Source organism: Orbicella faveolata, unplaced genomic scaffold (assembly GCF_042242905.1).
Source record: "Orbicella faveolata isolate gen_17 unplaced genomic scaffold, um_ofav_v1 contig_14, whole genome shotgun sequence".
In the NCBI taxonomy this organism is placed as follows: Eukaryota; Metazoa; Cnidaria; class Anthozoa; order Scleractinia; family Merulinidae; genus Orbicella; species Orbicella faveolata.
Window position 1 is genome coordinate 18125001 of NW_028301541.1, and position 17293 is coordinate 18142293.

General features: G+C 38.2%; 1 protein-coding gene across 1 annotated transcript; it reads right to left on the reverse strand.

Annotated features, from left to right (window-relative positions):
* Positions 1-1229: 1229 nt before the first annotated feature.
* Positions 1230-16948, reverse strand: LOC110064478 (neo-calmodulin-like). Its single transcript, XM_020771532.2, has 5 exons — positions 16742-16948; positions 15270-15297; positions 14226-14369; positions 6141-6383; positions 1230-2704 (listed from the first exon to the last, which is right to left on the reverse strand). Exons 1-5 carry the CDS (start codon positions 16742-16744, stop codon positions 2661-2663), a joined length of 462 nt encoding a protein of 153 aa, XP_020627191.2. The 5' UTR covers positions 16745-16948; the 3' UTR covers positions 1230-2660.
* Between the last annotated feature and the right edge of the window lie 345 nt (positions 16949-17293).

Genomic DNA, 17293 nt, shown 5'->3' on the forward strand with positions numbered 1-17293 from the left:
CAGTCAGCCAGCCAGCCAGTCAGCCAGTCAGCCAGTCAACCAGTCACCCAGTCAGCCAGTCAGCCAGCCAGCCAGTCAGCCAGTCAGCTAGCCAGTCAGCCAGTCAGCCAGTCAGCCAGCCAGCCAGTCAGCCAGTCAGCCGGTCAGCCGGTCAGCCGGTCAGCCGGCCAGCCGGCCAGCCAGCCAGCCGGCCAGCCGGCCAGCCGGCCAGTCGGCCAGTCGGCCAGTCGGCCAGTCGGCCAGCCAGCCAGTCAGCCAGCCAGTCAGCCAGTCAGCCAGTCAGCCAGTCAGCCAGCCAGCCAGTCAGCCAGCCAGCCAGTCAGCCAGTCAGCCAGCCACCCAGTCAGCCAGCCAGCCAGCCAGCCAGTCAGCCAAAGGCGGAAAACAGGGAGTGTGAGACATGATGGTCAGGTGGCAAACACGAATGTGCAAGAACAAAAGGCCCATGACTCCACAAGCACTGCGCACCAACCAAGGAGGGAAGCCCGGTAATCAGGCAGTTGCCTAATATGGCCATAATTTGGGAGGTCGGGCGAACTCTTAAATCGTGGATTTATGACATTTGTATTACCTTTAGGCTCCTGTTACCATGAAAAACCGATGCCAAACGTGAATCTGTTAAATTGTAAAATCAACATTTTTATTCAAAAGGCCAGGTGAGCAGTCGTTTGTATAAACCAGCGGTTTGCATGACAGAGTTGCTTAGCAACATCGGTTATCTTTCCTTATAAGACGACAATGACGTCAAAACTTTCTGAGAGGCCGAGCCTGTTATTTGAGAATGATGAGTCAGGATCGGCAACTGTTGCTGAATGTGACATAAACGGAATGTGTTCCCCTTTGTAGTGCAAGTCAGATCCCAATTTTCACACAACATGTGTAGTAATGTTTTTATTATCAGCGCAGTGGCCCCATGGTTACTGCGCTTGCCTCCGGATCGAGCTGCCCTGGTTCGAGCCCTGGCCGGGGACATTATGTTGTGTTCTTGGGCAAGACACTATACTTTCACAGTGTCTCTCTCCACCCAGGTATATAAATGGGTACCGGCCAATTTAATGCTGAGAGAACCCTACAATGGACTAGTATCCCATCCAGGGGGGAGTAGAAATATTCCTTGTCGCTTCATGCTACGGAAACCGAGATAAGCACCGGCCTGATGGACCACTTGGCTTGTATGCAGACTTACCTTACCTACTTCATAGTGTTACATATAGCATTATCGTACATCAGTCAGTAAAGCATGATTGTGTTTATTACAGTTCATAGTTAACATAAGATTTCATGTTTATATTGAGAGCTTTGATTCAAAGAATTATAACAGGAAAAAATATGTAGATTTTCGTATTTGTATTTGTTAGCACCTCTTTACTTGTAAATGATTTACACAATTTACAAATCACAGTTTACATATGATTTCGTGTTTATATTGAGAGCTTTGATTCAAATTGTTACAACAGGAAAAAATATGTACATTTTTGTATTTGTATTTCTTAACACTTCTTTACTTGTAAATGATTTACACAATTTAAACTTCACAGTTTACATAAGATTTCATGTTTTTACTCTTTAGTTTTAGCGCGAACTTTCGGCGTTAATTTATAATTTCACATGTAAAATTACAAAATTGTCATGGCGACGTTTGGCGCCAAATTTCTCCGTACAATAGACAAGTCAAGAACCAACGATTGTCAGCGTAATTTGTCTTCCACGATGTTAAAAGTAATCAAATGGTATATTCGTGAAATTAAAAATGATTTCACTCGCGTTTTGTCAAAATTCGAGTAATTTAAGTTACAAGAATTTTGACAAAACGTAAGTGAAATTATTCCCTGATTTCACTCGTCACCATTTTATTACCCGTACTAAACTGAGCGCTTTCATTCAGAATCACATCACGAAAAATATATACATTTTCACAAAGCAAGTTTGTATTTCAGAACACTTCTTTACTAGCAATAATTCTATTATCTTCTTTGCACGACCTATTAATAAGCGGTCTGCAGACATGTTTAGGACAACCCGCGCCGCCCATCATGAAATAAACCCGCTGGCGATAGCCCTCGCTGTTTTGGTCAGAAATGGTCAACGTGGCTGAGGAGGGTCATCGAGCAGAAACTCCCAGGCTATTATTGTCTTATGTATGAAAATATTTGGAATTGCCTTTTTTGTACTAATGGTTCAAGCTCAATTTTAATTCTGCGCGTTTTGTTCTTTTTTGAAAGAGGCAAGACATCCAAAAAATGTTCCGTGGAAACCACCAACTTGATTGCTCTCAGCTTTTATTTCTTCGCGGAGTTTAGAAACAAAAAAAAAAACGAATTTAGAAAAGCAATGTCGGAAAAAGGCGTTACAATGCCGGAAAAAAGAAACGAACAGCGCATTTCCTTTATTCTAATTCAACGCAAACTTCGCAAACTCCACAAACTCCACACTCTACGTCACATGAGCTCATCGGCCATCACAATCAGCGGCGTACCGCAAAGATATAGAATTACGTTTTTTCCAAATTACAATTTTTTTTTTTCTTAGGAGTTCTTACGGTGATATGTATATAGATTTAAGCCGCATAAAGTGAAACAAAAGTAGGTCATGGGCACTTAAAAATTAAATAATGTGAGATTCCTTGTCATTGAATATCTTCAAGAACTCAGTTAAAATTCTCAGGCAAAAAGTCCGCCATGACATTCCACTAAAGCGAGGAATTCTGCAATAAGCAAGAAGAAAGAATATAAATACTAGTAGCATTCAATAGATATTTTGCGGCCTCGGGCAGCATTTTCAAAACCTCAGTCACAGTTTTCATGAGCACCTCCCAGCCCGGGGGGAAATCCCATATAAAAAAAGAAGGGGGTGCTCGTCGAAAATGAGAGGTTTCAAGAGCTGCCTATAAGAGGTACGAAGATCCTGTTTTGTGGGCGTGGCTTAAAATTTTTTTCACCCCTAAAGAGATATCAATTCTAAAACAGCACATTATCTCCTGTAATATTTCTTTCCGGGCCAATACCCTAGAATGTACTGCAAAAAACCCCTCTGAGGACCTTTTGAGACTGAATGCTCTAAGCGGTACCAAAACCACGTACGTTTTTGACCACGAAAAGGTACAATGAGCACCCCGGCTCTTTTTACATGGGAGTCCCTACCCCAGGCTCCCAGCCGACAAATGAAATATATGTCTGCCGCTTTGTAGACTATTATGTCTCGAGTTTCTATTATCATCCTTAACTATTTTTGTCTTCGATTCCCCAGCCGGAGCCACCCCCATGCGTTCAGGCTTTTTCAAATCCCCTGAGATTAACACTCTCGACGAACTCGAGACAAAATAGAGGGTTTCAGGGTCTGACCACTCTAAGTTTTAGGGTCTATGCGTTATTCAGAACTTCAGTTATTCCTCGAAATGTCTCACACAAATTAACAGAGACAAGCACAGAGCTGCCATATTGAACTATGTTGATGTACCTCTGTGGTACACCAATATGACTGCCAGAAAATAGTGTAAACATCTGGAACTTACTTTGGTTATCTAGGCCACTGATTATCTGTACTGGACAAACAAACGTTTACATAAACACTTTTACTACTACTTTAACTTTTTTAAAGGATTAACATATATATTTTTTGAGAAACGTCATCTTAACTTTACGCCACGCGCAGCCATAACTATGAAATTCGAAATGCGCTGTCTTTCAAACAAAACATGCTATTGAACTGAAAAGTTTATGTAGACATAAATTTGCCACCCCTTATTATATAGACACAAGTGTTTTACTGGAAAATACACCACTCGTAAAATTCATTCGAATTTACATCCGGGACCGCAGTTGCGTATTTTCCATATCTTCACTAGTGAGTGTATCCGGCGATGACGCCATTTCGGGCCACTGCATTGCTCGGCTGCCAAACTTTACCAAACGCCGGTTGAAAGATGTCGAGCGATAGGAAAGTTAAATTCACTGACATAAAATCGTTAAATAAAGAGCACGAAAATGCAAAAAAATGCCAAAATGACGAAAGAAAAAGGAGTTTCTTCAAAGTAATTATAAACCAAAGGAGAGCTACATGTATTCAGTCAAGATGTTCCAGCCGCCCAGCTGCAGTTCACATACCGTTTGTTCTTTCGATTGGCTTCTGTAGTTTTGTCTATATGATAAAAATAACATTACACATTGGTTCAAAGATATGAATTTTATGTTGGTGAGGCAAAAACAATATCTCACCAGTGGGCGCAGCGAACGAGAGAGATTTTTTGCCACGAGAACATAAAACTTTTATCTTTGAACCATCGTGAAATATTTTCTTGTAATCTTTGTGTCATCTTTGAACCGCCGTCTAATATCGTCTATTTAAACCTGATGTGGATAAAAAGAGCTTTGGCGGCAATTTAGTTTTAGATTTTAGTACTCGAGACGTCACGTCATTTGACGAAATCGCGTGGATGCGTCGTGGGTAGTTGAGTCGTGTGTCATGGGTCATGCGTGAAGATGATGCAAGATTTTATCATGTAGGTCCAGATGGACCAGATGATGAAAAGTGCGTTAGTTATGTCAATCACGAAATTCGAAAGAATCTATTTATAAAACAGCTAATGGAATTTTTTTGAAAGGTTTACTCATCTTTATCATTGATAAGAATTTTAGCAGCCCTCCTGGTGGATCCGTTCTCTATTTCCGAGAGTTTGGAACGGGTTCTTATAATTTCGCAGATATTCACTAAATTGGGCATGTCAAATCGAGCGGTGAGGCGGATTTTTTGTTTGAATGTAAAAAATCTGAAAAGCGTTACACCGTCGAATTGGTACATCAGTAAAGTAGGAATAAACCTTTATTACGGTTTCAGAAGCCATCTTGACGGGTAGGCAAGAAAAAAAAAACAATTACAGTGTTTGTATGGGAATCTGATGGCAAATAATTTTCTCCAAAAGTCGAAATCTGAACAATTTTATGAATTGCGGAGCTGAGATGCTGGGCACAAGATTTCATTGACCAAGCTTCCAGTCGTGTTTTTAATTTTCATACATTTGTCTATTTTTTGAATTTGTGCGTGGCTTATAAGTTCGCGCCACTTTACATACATAGTCAAATGTATGTAAAATTAAAAACGGGATTTGACGCTTTTCAGCACAGCTGCTTCCCTCAAATTTGGACAATTCGATCCCATGTCTAGTATCTTTACTCTGTCATTTATAAAATGAACTGTTCAGAATTCAATTTTAAGAAACTTATTTGCCATCGGATGCCCATTCAAACACTGTAATTTCTGTTGTGTGTTGGCTACCCGTCTGTTAAAGATTGCTCCTGACTGACATGTGTAATTTTGTCCAGACAAAATTAGTTTAGGATGTTGTAACAGATCAGAATAAAATCGAATGAGTGAGAGAAATTTAAAACGCAGGTTTATTTCTACGGTTAGGCCTACTGTCCACAGTGATACGTCACGAAAACGGACCGGAGCTTTTCCAAAACTCTTTTCAAACGTTAACAAGATGAATTCGTAAACACCGGCTTTGCGTTTTAGTGTGGGCGGAAAGCATTTTGAAAACGGAGCTTTTCGGAAACGATGGCGTACATACATACATACTTTATTCGTGCCAAAAGGGCTATTCGGATTAATAAAGATTTAAAAAAAAATTAAATTACATGTTATTAAAAAATTATATGTACAACTCAATTAATTAATTAATTAATTAATTAATTAATTAACTAATAAGCGTCACGATAATCATAATTTCCCTGACCAAGTTTTCCTCAAACACAAATGCAAAGTGCCCGGTGATTGGTGCGTTTTTAAATTCCTCCAGCGTAGGGCGGACGGAAAACATTTGGTGCGTTTTCAGAGTGTAACGTCCGTTTCAAATTTCTCCCACGTAGTGTGAACGGGGCCTAAATGTAAAACTTGAATGGAGCTGAATTGGTTCCACCCTCAATTGAAAATTGCTCCAATGTACTCCTCATAATCTGGACCATTTGGAGTTATATGGTAAGATCTTGCATTATCTTCACGCACGACCTACGATCTACGACACACGACCCTCGACACACCACCCACGCAGATTAGACAATACAAATCTCTCATAAACGTGCGACCGTAATTTCTGCAATTAGAAAAAGCTAATGATCGGCGAGCGTTGAAAACCAATAACTCACCTTGGTAACTTATTTTTCTGTCCCTTTCTAAGTCTGCAATCACTATCAGTTCGTTTAATTCCTCCGTTGGAATTCTCTTGTCCATATTTAATAGAATGTAGCGTAGCTCGGCTGAATCGATGTAGCCCTTGTTATCGGCGTCGAAAATTCTGAACGCTAGCATTGTGTCGGCTTCTCGTTCATCTGGTTTCTTCTGGTCTTCCATTAGTTTAACAAACTCTGGGAAATCGATGACGCTGTTTCCTAAAGGTGTGCAAATCCCAAGTGGATCGTGAGATAAACCGCAAAATGCAAAAAATAAACGTCCGCTAAATTAAATTAATGTACCTTAATTACAGTTCTCTCACCTGTCCGTGGCAACCTTTTTCTTCGCGTTCGAAAAGAAACACGAGTAAATCTTTTTACAAGGTTTAGAGTTTTCACAACGATGCTACAATTCCAGGTACTGAATCTAACATCAAGACGGTCCATGGCTGATTCTTCGTGAAGGAATGGAATGACTTGATTATCAGACTTACCAGACTTTTAACAAACTTTCGACCAATCAGCGAGCTGATATTATTTTTAGCATTTATTGTATTACTCGAACAAAATGCAGGACAACTGTCCTTGTATCACTATAGATCCCTGTGGCAAAATAAAGAAAATCCCTCACACAAAAATAACTGAGAAAAACAGGCAATACGCTTTTAAAGGAGTGAAGCACACGGATAAAGATGGACCAGCTGATACACTGAGGCGGGAAAGAATTTCACAAATGAGAGCCATAACAATTCTACATCTGGAGACAACACTTAGCACTTAATGACTGGCCCCAAGGGAAACAGTGAGTTTTGTTTCCCCGAGACCCAAAAATAGAAAAAAAATTGCGAAAAAATGATTTGCTTGACGCCCTTGCATACAGTGGCTGCGCTCGCAAAACGAGCAGCTGCCAAAACCGAGCTGTCCTATCGAAACAACACCATAATAGTCTTTTTCTTCGCAGTTAACAAAAAATAGAGAGTATTAAAGTTGCTTTGGCTTCTTCTAATGCTTAACTTAAGAATTCTGGGTTTGCTTTGATCACAAACAGCATATTTTGTTGTAAATTACACAGATATTTTCCTACGTGGCGAGAGCGATCGAAGAGCAAGTTGCCGAACGCGGGCGACCCATTTTTGGCGCCAAACTAAAAGCTTGGAGACACAAAACGTTCACATTTTCCCTTTTGTTAATCTGATGTGTTTTTACGATTATAAATCCCTCTCCTTGAATAATGAATGCCGTCTCTAATGAGAAACGTTGTCCTACTACAGTGGCGTTTTGACAAAAGGCCGACTATTACACAAATTTGCCGCGGTTTCAAGAAGCACAACCTGATTACGTGTGAGTCGAAGGTTCAAGTTGTTGTTTCCCTAGGGAGTTAAATTGAGATTTGAACCATGACATTTGACACGTGCAACTTAAGTATTGTCTTTATTTTGTTAACTGCTAAGAAAAAAACTGTTATCGTGTCGTTTCGGTAGGACATCTCGGCTTGACTGCCGCTCGTGCAAACAGCGAGTTTTGTTTCCCCTCGACCCTCAATGTTCCCTCATTGAGGGTCTCGGGGAAGCAAAACTCACTGTTTCCCTTGGAACCAGTCATTAAGTGTTTATTATACCCTGTCAGTCTCAAAGACAGTTTTAAATTGGACGAAACCGAATCACGTGACGCACTTGTTTAACTCCCTAGGAGAACACAGCAGCCATTTATTTTACCCACTAATGTCGCTCACTGATCGAGGAAATTTCTTTCAAACGAACAAGATTTTATTTTTGAGTACTTGTGTAACGTTTTGCACATTACTTTATTCCTGCCCATAAATCAACAGGTGGAATAAGCAATTATTTGACTTTCAAACGCACGAGATTTCTATTTTTGAGGACTTATATAACGTTTCTTTCATTGCTTTATACCTGCACAGCTAAAGTAGACAACTATTTCACTTTTGCATACAGAAGAATTTAGTAAGACTCAACTAATAATTTTGCCGGGGGAAAAAGGCTATGTGCCCTTTGGACCAGTCACTAAGTGTTATTAAGAACTGAACAAACTATCAAAAACACCAATGTACATGACTTGGAAAGTACAGTAAAACCCGCGTGCAAGAACCGAGTGGTGTAAGAACCTGCTGGCAGAAATTTGCTATTTTTATACCCAAAAATATGAGAACCTGTCGGCAGCCAAGCAAAGAAGCAAGATCAAGCAGGTTCTTATATGTGTGTTACAGCTAAATTATGATAAAGATTTTAACCAAGGAGTGTGACTTTGAGATTGCAAATTTATTTTACACGAAAATACATTATACAGTTGTGAATAAATACAGTATATTTAACCAAACCCAAGTTTATTTGTTTTTCTGGTAATCAACGACAATATCTCTTTCATAGAAATTTTAAGAACTTACTTAGCCTAAATTGTCAATAACTACCCCAAAATACAAGAACCTATTTTGCCAGACTTCAAAAAATATAGGTTCCTAACCGGGGTTTTTTACTGTAGCAATTTTCCATCTGGAGAAAACTTCACAAATATAATAAAGGAAACAACATAAAGCCTCTGGTTATGATACATCCCAATGCATGTGATTAAAAATCATTTCACCTCACTCGGCTTCTCTTAAGTTTCAGTTATCGCCTTGTTAACAAAATTTCTTCCACCATCAATTGGAATAATTCAATCTTGTTTACTAAATAAATTGAAACATCAAAGTGTTGGAAACTGAATTCGACAGCACTCACCATTCGGGCGAGTCTCCCTCCCGGGATAATTTTCAATCGCCCAGAAGGCCAAATGAAAATGGAAAATAAAAAGGAGAGTTTTTAATATTTGAGCCGAAATAATTTCCCTAAAATAAAAATCGTACTCGTCAAACGGGCGAGTGATCGATGATTTGTACTCGCCCGACCCTTTTAACACTCGAATGGGCGACCGGGCAAGCGCTAATTTCCAATCCTGGCATTATGGCACAGCAGTGGATTAAAAGCAATTTTTCTAGGCGCCAACAACTTAATGTAACTGGTTCCCCAAAGAAAACCGTCAAGCCTGGTGTCCCGAAAGGTTCTATGTTAGGTCCTTTTATTTCATAATCTAATAGTTACATAAAACTAGTAGATTAGACTGCTGGCAAGCTGTTTTTCTCTCGAAATTACACAGGGATCACGAAACTAGAAGGGTGTGGCATTCGCCCATACTGCCATTATGCGCTCGTATTTACGGATAAACACTCGCCTGTCCCTAAGATCGATCAGACCAGCAGTCAACTAGTACACCGACTCAGTCTCATAAACGTCTTTTTTTATCAACCGTTTCCGCTGTTTGATCATTAAACGTTGGTCGCGCTGACTGAAGCGCGTCACATTTGTAATCGCTTCACTTAAGTTCCTGAAGCTTGGAAGTTAAGATGACTTTTTATGAGAATGATATATATTTTTTTTATTTTCTTGGGCAAGACATGGTAGATCAAAGACTACTGTAAAACTGACACAACGTAGTATATCTAAAACAGAAATTACGAACTGCTAATTAACCAAGAGTGAGGTCTTTGCAGGAAAATCTCAGACAGAGACCTTGCCGTATTGACCGAGCGATAGCGAGGACGATACGGCAATATCCTAGACTTAGAGTGATGTGTTCCGAATAAATGAAAAATTCATTCAGCACCTGTCCACTGTGTTTACTTGCCGAGATGGCAAAGGTGGTGAGCTTAGTAACCATGCCTCGAAAATGTTATATTCCCCGCCTGGCCCGGTTAATATAGCGTCATATAGAGTCCTAAAGTGATGACGTCACAAAAATCAAATTTTTTAAATTATGGGATATGATGTCATATTCTTATAGAGGATCCTAAAAGATGCCCTCATCCCAAAAATTAGCTCTGAATTGCAATTCCCGATAGAGATATAAGGGATCAAAGTTTGATAGCATCTCATACAAACCCTTCAAAATTTGTTTCAGTTCCTTCAGTTTAGAACTGACTCAAAATTAGAGAGATTTATATGGGGCACTACCAAATTTTCATCCTTTATATTTCGGCTGGGAATTACAATTAAGAGGTAATTTTTGGCAAGGACCCTTTTTTAAGGACGCTCTATTCGAAAATGGCACCAAATCCCATAATTTCTCAAATTTATTCTTTTGTGACGTCACACTTTAGGACTCTATAAGGAATCGCTCAACCAATCAGATTGCTGTTCAGCTCTGAAATTATACTGAAATAAAGTATTATATAACGGTGGATGCCGTAACACATATACGCATCCACCATTATATAATATTGTAATTTATTATATAAACACCAGTGAAATACCAGGATTTTTCCTTTGACTAAAAAATCATATCTTCATCGCGCGCTGTGAAGATACTATTTTTGTCTTTCACACTGTGAAGATATCATTCCTTTTTGATGACATTTTTCTTTTGTTCCTTTAACTACACTTAAATTTGTTGATGTATGATCAAAACATCTTCGGATCTTCTTCGGTCGTCTTCGGCAATCTTCGGCAATCTTCGGAAACTGTTCTAAAATGTTCGGAAGCGCTCGTCCGGACTTCGGAACAATTTTGGAAAATCTTCGGAAATCTTCGAAAAATTCGTATCCACGCGCGGGCATGTAATATCCTCTATTTCATTTTCATAAATTAGTGACAACTAAACCTGAAGAAGGCTGGTCTGGCCAGCTGAAATGTTGTTTTAAATGTTCGACGTTGTGTGCGGTCAGCCTTGCAGTAGTCTTTGACTTATCATTGTTTTACTTTTCAAGTTTGGCTGATTAGATCTGCTTTGAAATCCAACGCTCGATCAAGCAGGATCTTCGTTCATGGCTTTGCAGTTTGATAATTTAGTTTGTGATTAAATGGTAGCCGATTGAAACTGACCAGTTGATTGTTAAATTTAAGTTCGTCTGTGTGAAAGGCGTTAGGGAGAATTGAGTAGAATCACCAGATAAATGTAGCCTATTATTCAATGGCCTACGTCTAAGTAAATTTTCCCCGAGCAAAAAAATAGGTCCACTATGCGTACATGTGTTGGTCTCAAGTTATTCCAGTTAGTATAGTCAATCGTATGAATGCAAGGGCAATTAAGAATTCATACTATAACTGATATTTGAAAATTCTCTCAAAATTGCACGAGCGAGTGCAATTTAAAATAATTTTCAAATAGTATGAGTAGTATAAATCCATAATTATTGCTGGACATTTCATGCGATAAGTCATTTATTATACGACTGAGAAAGCTACGTCTGCGTGCGCGAGTTCACATTGCTGCAGTGCACATTGAAAATTTACGATAAAATGGCCTGCTCTCAGCCAGTCACAATTAAGTTATTTTCTCAATCATATAAAATACGAGTTATTTTACTGCCTCGTGATTATGTATCCTTGTAACATCAGTTAATACAACAATCGAGAGAGGTAAGGCAAACAACCTCGTTCCTATGGTATTTTCCCTTGCTTGGGGCCGCCCCGGTCCCAAGCAACGAAATTATCACTCAAAACATCAAAAGTAACAATCTAAACGACGGTAGGAAAGAAACAAAACGTTTAGTTGAATAATGTACCTGGTTCGGATCGATGGCAGAAGTGTCAAACTCAGGCTACTGGTTTCTTTGCAAAAAATAATCTATTTGCATATTACACCTTACCAGAGAAAAATTACTTTTGCTATTTATGATGAAACAAATAGAGCACAAAGGAGGAATAAATAGCTTTAGTATAATTTCCAGAGGTGAATATTAGAATTAGACATTCTGATTGGTCGAAAAGCTCGGCTTATGACGTTATATTCACCGCGCTAAGCGATAAATATAACATTTCTAAGCTTGGTTACTAAGCTCGCCACCTTTGCCATCTCGGCAAGTAACATGGCGGACATATGTTGAATGAAATTTTCATTTATTCGAAGGACATCACTCCAAGTCCATTAATGTATTTAAAAGGATGGAGAAATTTTAAAATGACCGCTGTCGCCCTTTGAACAAATATATTTTTAAGAACTCGTAATCCAGGCATTCAAGAATCGTAAACGTAGTGGTTACGTTCATTGCCGGGTAACCAGTAAACACTGACCTCGGGCCGTGGACCCGGGTCCACGGAGTACCCCTACGGACCCCCTCTACGGACCATGCCCCCCCCCCCAAAAAAAAAACAGAATAAAAATAAGGAAAAAATACTTCACTTATGGGTTGTCTAATAGATTACTTGTGTCGGAGAATTTTCGAGTATTACACTGTGCAAATGTAATTAACACCCCACTCCCCCCCCCGCCCAAAAAAAAATGTGCCTAAAAGCTGTTTTCAGCGTATGCCGATAGCGAAAAGAAGGAAAGTTCTTACCTTACATTCGTGGCTCAATCTGGCTATGGAAGACGTGTTTTTAGATCGTTTAAGTTTGTTTGTTTGTTGTATCTGTAATTCCGCTGAGCATGCAAATTATAACAAAATGGTGGAGGAGAAAGAGCGCAAATTTCGAGGCTTCTCAGAGGCTTCCCGGTCTTTCATATACAGTATGGTCTCAGCAAAGGAAATGGCAATGTGTAACGATATAACTTGCGCCCGAGCCTGAACCCAAGAATGGTACATTTGTAAAATGTAACGTTAGAAATTTCGCCGATACGATCTATTAGATAACCCATAACTGAAATATTTATTTCTCATTTTTTATTCTATTTTGGGGGGGGGGGGGTTGGTCCATAGAGTGGGTCCGTAGGGGTAGTCTGTGGATTGGCCCATAGGTTGCCGAAAACACTGATCCCCGGTTCGCGGACCCCCATTACGGACCGGTTCCGCGGACCGGGGGTCAGTGTTTTCGGGTTACCCTTAATTGCCAGCAGGTCAGATCGATTGATCGAAATTTATTTTTCTTCAAACTAAAGCTATTCATTTTTAGACGTTGATGACAACTGTGAATGAAGTTAACAACGATAAAACAAAGGTACCGAATGACTTTATTTTTCGTAATGTTTCGCTTGATTGTTTTAATGCCAAACTCGATGAGTAAATTGATTCACAATCGATGTACATGTAAGCTTAATATTAAAACTACGGCTGCATGCATGTATGTAAACGAACAATTTCGTCTGTGTTTTTATGTTTTTGTCCGTTATTTAATTTATTTTGTAGCTCTTGATATTCACCTCTGACAATTATACTGAAACAATTCTTTGCCTCAAGCTCAGTGAACATTGGTGGATATTCACCTCGACTTCGTCTCGGTGAATATTCACCAATGTTCACTTCGCCTTCGGTGAATAATTGTTAATTTCAAACATATCGTGTGGTCTGTGAAAGCTATATCTCTAAATGACGATTCGTTTACACAACATGAAGCGTAAGAAGACCTAAGAACTGAGGTGAGGCGACTGTTTTTTTTTTACAATAACTGATAACTGATAAACGTGCAGGTGGATGGCACACCAATAACAACTAATTCTACTAAACTCACTCCTCTAATTTTTTGTGCATTCCCCAAGACAAATTGAGCTACTTTGAGATACAATTCAATACAACGAGAGAAAGCAGGGAAAAGAACGAAATCTCTAGCGGCAGGCAAATGATCGCAGCGCTGCCAGATTTTCTTCTTCTTTGAGCTAAATAATCTTGTGCGGCTCAGACAGGTAGATGATCTATATATTATTTATAAATGTTCTATAACCCCAGGGGAGGCTCCCAGATAAAAAGGACAGGAGTGCTCGTCGGGAATTTTGAAAACAATCCCTAAGAGGTACCAAGATCCTGTTTTGTGAGCGTGGTTTGAAATTTTTTTCACCCCTAAGATGTTCCAATTCTAAAATAATACATTATCTCCTGTCATATTTTTTTTCGGTTCAATACCCTAAAAGGTGCTGTAAAAGCTCTCGCTGTGGACGTTTTGAGGCTGAAAATCTTATAGAGGTACTAAAACCGCGTTTTTAACCCCTGAAAGGTACCACGAGCACCCCTGTCCTTTTTATATGAAAGTTACCCCCTGGCAGTAATTTGTAAAATTCTTGAGGTATTTTATAAGAAAGCTTTTGATTGTAATTTTCAGTGGCCTGTCAGTTTTAAAAACCTCTTACAAAACTCACCGTCATAATCAACTTCATTGATCATTGTTTGCAGTTCTTCCTCAGTCGGGTTGAACCCTAGAGAACGCATTATGGAACCCAGTTCCCTTGTAGTTATGATCCCATTTTCATCTCGGTCAAACAACGAGAAGGCGTCCTTGTATTCTGAATATCGACAAAAAAATATTTCTGAAGTTTTCAAGGCTAAAAACGAAGGTAAGTGTTGCCTCTAGTTTTCAAACCAATATAAAGGAGGCGTTGTGTATCGAATGGGAGAATGCAACTCTAAATAATACAAAGTAGAAATGTTAAAAATTTATATAGCGCGGCTTTCCATGAAATAATCAATTGCGCTTTTCATTATAAAAATTAAAACTAATTCTAAAAGAAGTAAATCTGCAATGGTTGCTAAAAAATTACAAAAGAAACAAACCAACAGCTTAAGAACTCAGATTTAACTCTTTCTTTTTAATCCTTGTGTTATTTATTTATTTTTTTATTATTTAGTTAGTTAGTTAGTTAGTTAGTTAGTTAGTTAGTTAGTTAGTTAGTTAGGTATTTATTAAGTTACTTTTTTATCGCTTTTTTTTTATAAATTGTTTAGTTTTGTTATGCATCGCAAATATTTAACGTAATTGTTAGCTCAAGAGTACGGCGTAATTTTAATGACCTTATTTAATATAACGTGATTGTACAATGAAATTCAAATTACGCAACGAGCGTTTGCGATTGAAAATGACATAGGAATGTCAAAACATGGATATTAAAATTCAAAAGAAAATAGAAATAGAAAACGGATAAGGCAAAAAAGTGAAAAATAGACTAAATATTGTTGAGGCTTTTTACATGTAAAAGATTGTTGTAACTCTTATCTTTTTTTCTTTTTTAACGAAGCCAGGAGTATATTTCAACAAATTAAAAATTATGGGTTACACAGGACTGACTGTTTCTTATAAACACGAAGCTGTACTACAACAAAAAAAGCAATTAAGTTTAAACAGGCTCCGAGATGTATGCAATAGTTTAAAACCCAATAAGAAAACCACAGTGAGTATTTTGCTTTACCTTCAATTTGCTCGTCAGAGAGTTTTTCCTAAAAAGAAACAAATATCATTTAATTAGTTTAAGCCTCTCGAATATTACTGAATTGGGTTACGACCGGCTAAGGAAAGATATTTGGACAGTCACATACCTAATTGAGAAGTTTAGGCTAATACGCAGTTCAAAATTTAAGTTCAATTCTGCTTAACTAGTAACAATATCGTCTTAGTCCTATTCTGTGTCTTAAAAGATTTCGTTTTGGTAAAGAATGCTCAATTTTCTCTAAGTGAAATTCCGAAAATTTGACCAAAACATCAAAAATTATTTCGCGTCGCGTTAATATTAGTGATATGAGGTTAACGTTTGGATTTAATAAAGTTCATGGGGTGGGAAAGTAATAGTTATCTTCTAAATGATTTTTTTCACTTACATTTTATATCGTGTTTTCATTTAATTTGTACGCGCGCAGCAGATAACCAAAACTAAAGATTGCCTCTCAGCCTCTTTCCGAGGAACATGAGAACGAGATTAATTTTGTCCGCCATCCTCATATTTGGAGATGATTGTTTGATTGTGTCAATAAAAAAGCTTAATTTTTAAAAAAAACAAATAACATAATATATAGTATATATATAATTTAAAACTTTTATGTCAACTGAGGCTCAAGTTTAAAAATATTTACTCTGTTTTAGGGTTATCTTTCGGCCAAGCATGAAATAACTTCAGCACCTCGCGGCAGATGCCATATTTTTGTGGCTGTAGTTATATTTTTTTTCTGGCATATTTTATCAGCTAACGACAAATGAGACGCTGGTCTGTTGTTTGAATAATAAAAATGAATTCAAGCACAGAACGGTTTCGGTGTTTTGCGCTAGATCCATCTGCCGACCCTTTGATTGACAACAAAAACCATTTCCGCGATTCATCAAGCAATTCACCATGTGGCCTGAAAGCCTTAATTATTAGCATTAGCAATCGACGCTGTAAAAATAATAAAGGCAAAAAACTCATTTTCAATTAATTCTAATTTCTAATATAGATTCTTGGGATATTTAAATTTTTTTTTATTGCTGGTCGAGAATGATTAGTTGAAAAATTTCCTTGTAGTAAGTTCTAAGCAAACCTTTCCCAGTCTAACTTAGAAGCTAAAAACCAACTGAATCAAGCAAATGCCTGTCAACATGAATTTTCTCATACGTTTTCCAAATAAGAAGCAAAAAATATTCCTTGAACCTTAATCAGGATCTGATTCTTCCATTGACATTTCACCTCGAAGTAAATAAAAAGTGATTTACACCACTGTATCAACTCTCATGAGTTTTCTCGCTGAAAAGAAAAACAAGATTTGAATTTGCCTATTTTTTATATACGTTTTGTGTTTTCAAGGTTGCTACGGACACAGTGTTTGCCATTTATGAGTAATAGTATTTTTTGCATCATAAAACACTCTATGAAGAAATATAAATACTGCTTGGTGACAACAAGGGACAACTTACCATGGCGACAAAAAAGAAAGCAGCTCAGATGCGAAGGGCAAGACTCGATGCTTTGGAAAACAATTTAACACATCCTCATGTTTACAAATAGGCTTTTTCAAGGACTTTTGGAAAAAAGTAATTTCATTGGTCGCGGAAATTCTATTTAACAAAGGATACAGGTGACGCCCTTGACAATAATAGTGAAGACTCAATTTTGTTGGGTAGTCAAATGGCAATCAATTTTGCGCATCTGTTTTCTATTAGCAAAAACTCTGCGAGGAAGCGCGCTGAAAGCTTTTCTTCTATTTAACAATTAGATCATGAGCGTGAGATTTCTATGTGCTGATAGTTGATAAGGTCAAAAGCCGAAACAATTATTAGCTCACAGAAATAGAGAGCAAACAATGCAATTTCCTTCAGATATCGATTTCAAAGATTCCTCCTCATATCAAGAAGCATTAAAATTCACGCTTTAGCAAGATCGTGCAGAACGGAAGCGTCATTCGGAACTTACAGTTGTGTACGCGAGATCATCAGTCTTTCAACGGCTTCGAGCTTTTCAAGTCAAGT

Bases quoted from the DNA above. Each gene is read 5' to 3' on its own strand.
- LOC110064478 (XM_020771532.2), bottom strand. The intron at 6,384-14,225 runs GTGAGTTTTGTA...GCACACCTTTAG, and splicing joins CAATGAAGTTGATTATGACG to GAAACAGCGTCATCGATTTC. The intron at 2,705-6,140 runs GTGAGTTATTGG...TGCTTATTGCAG, and splicing joins CAGAAAAATAAGTTACCAAG to AATTCCTCGCTTTAGTGGAA.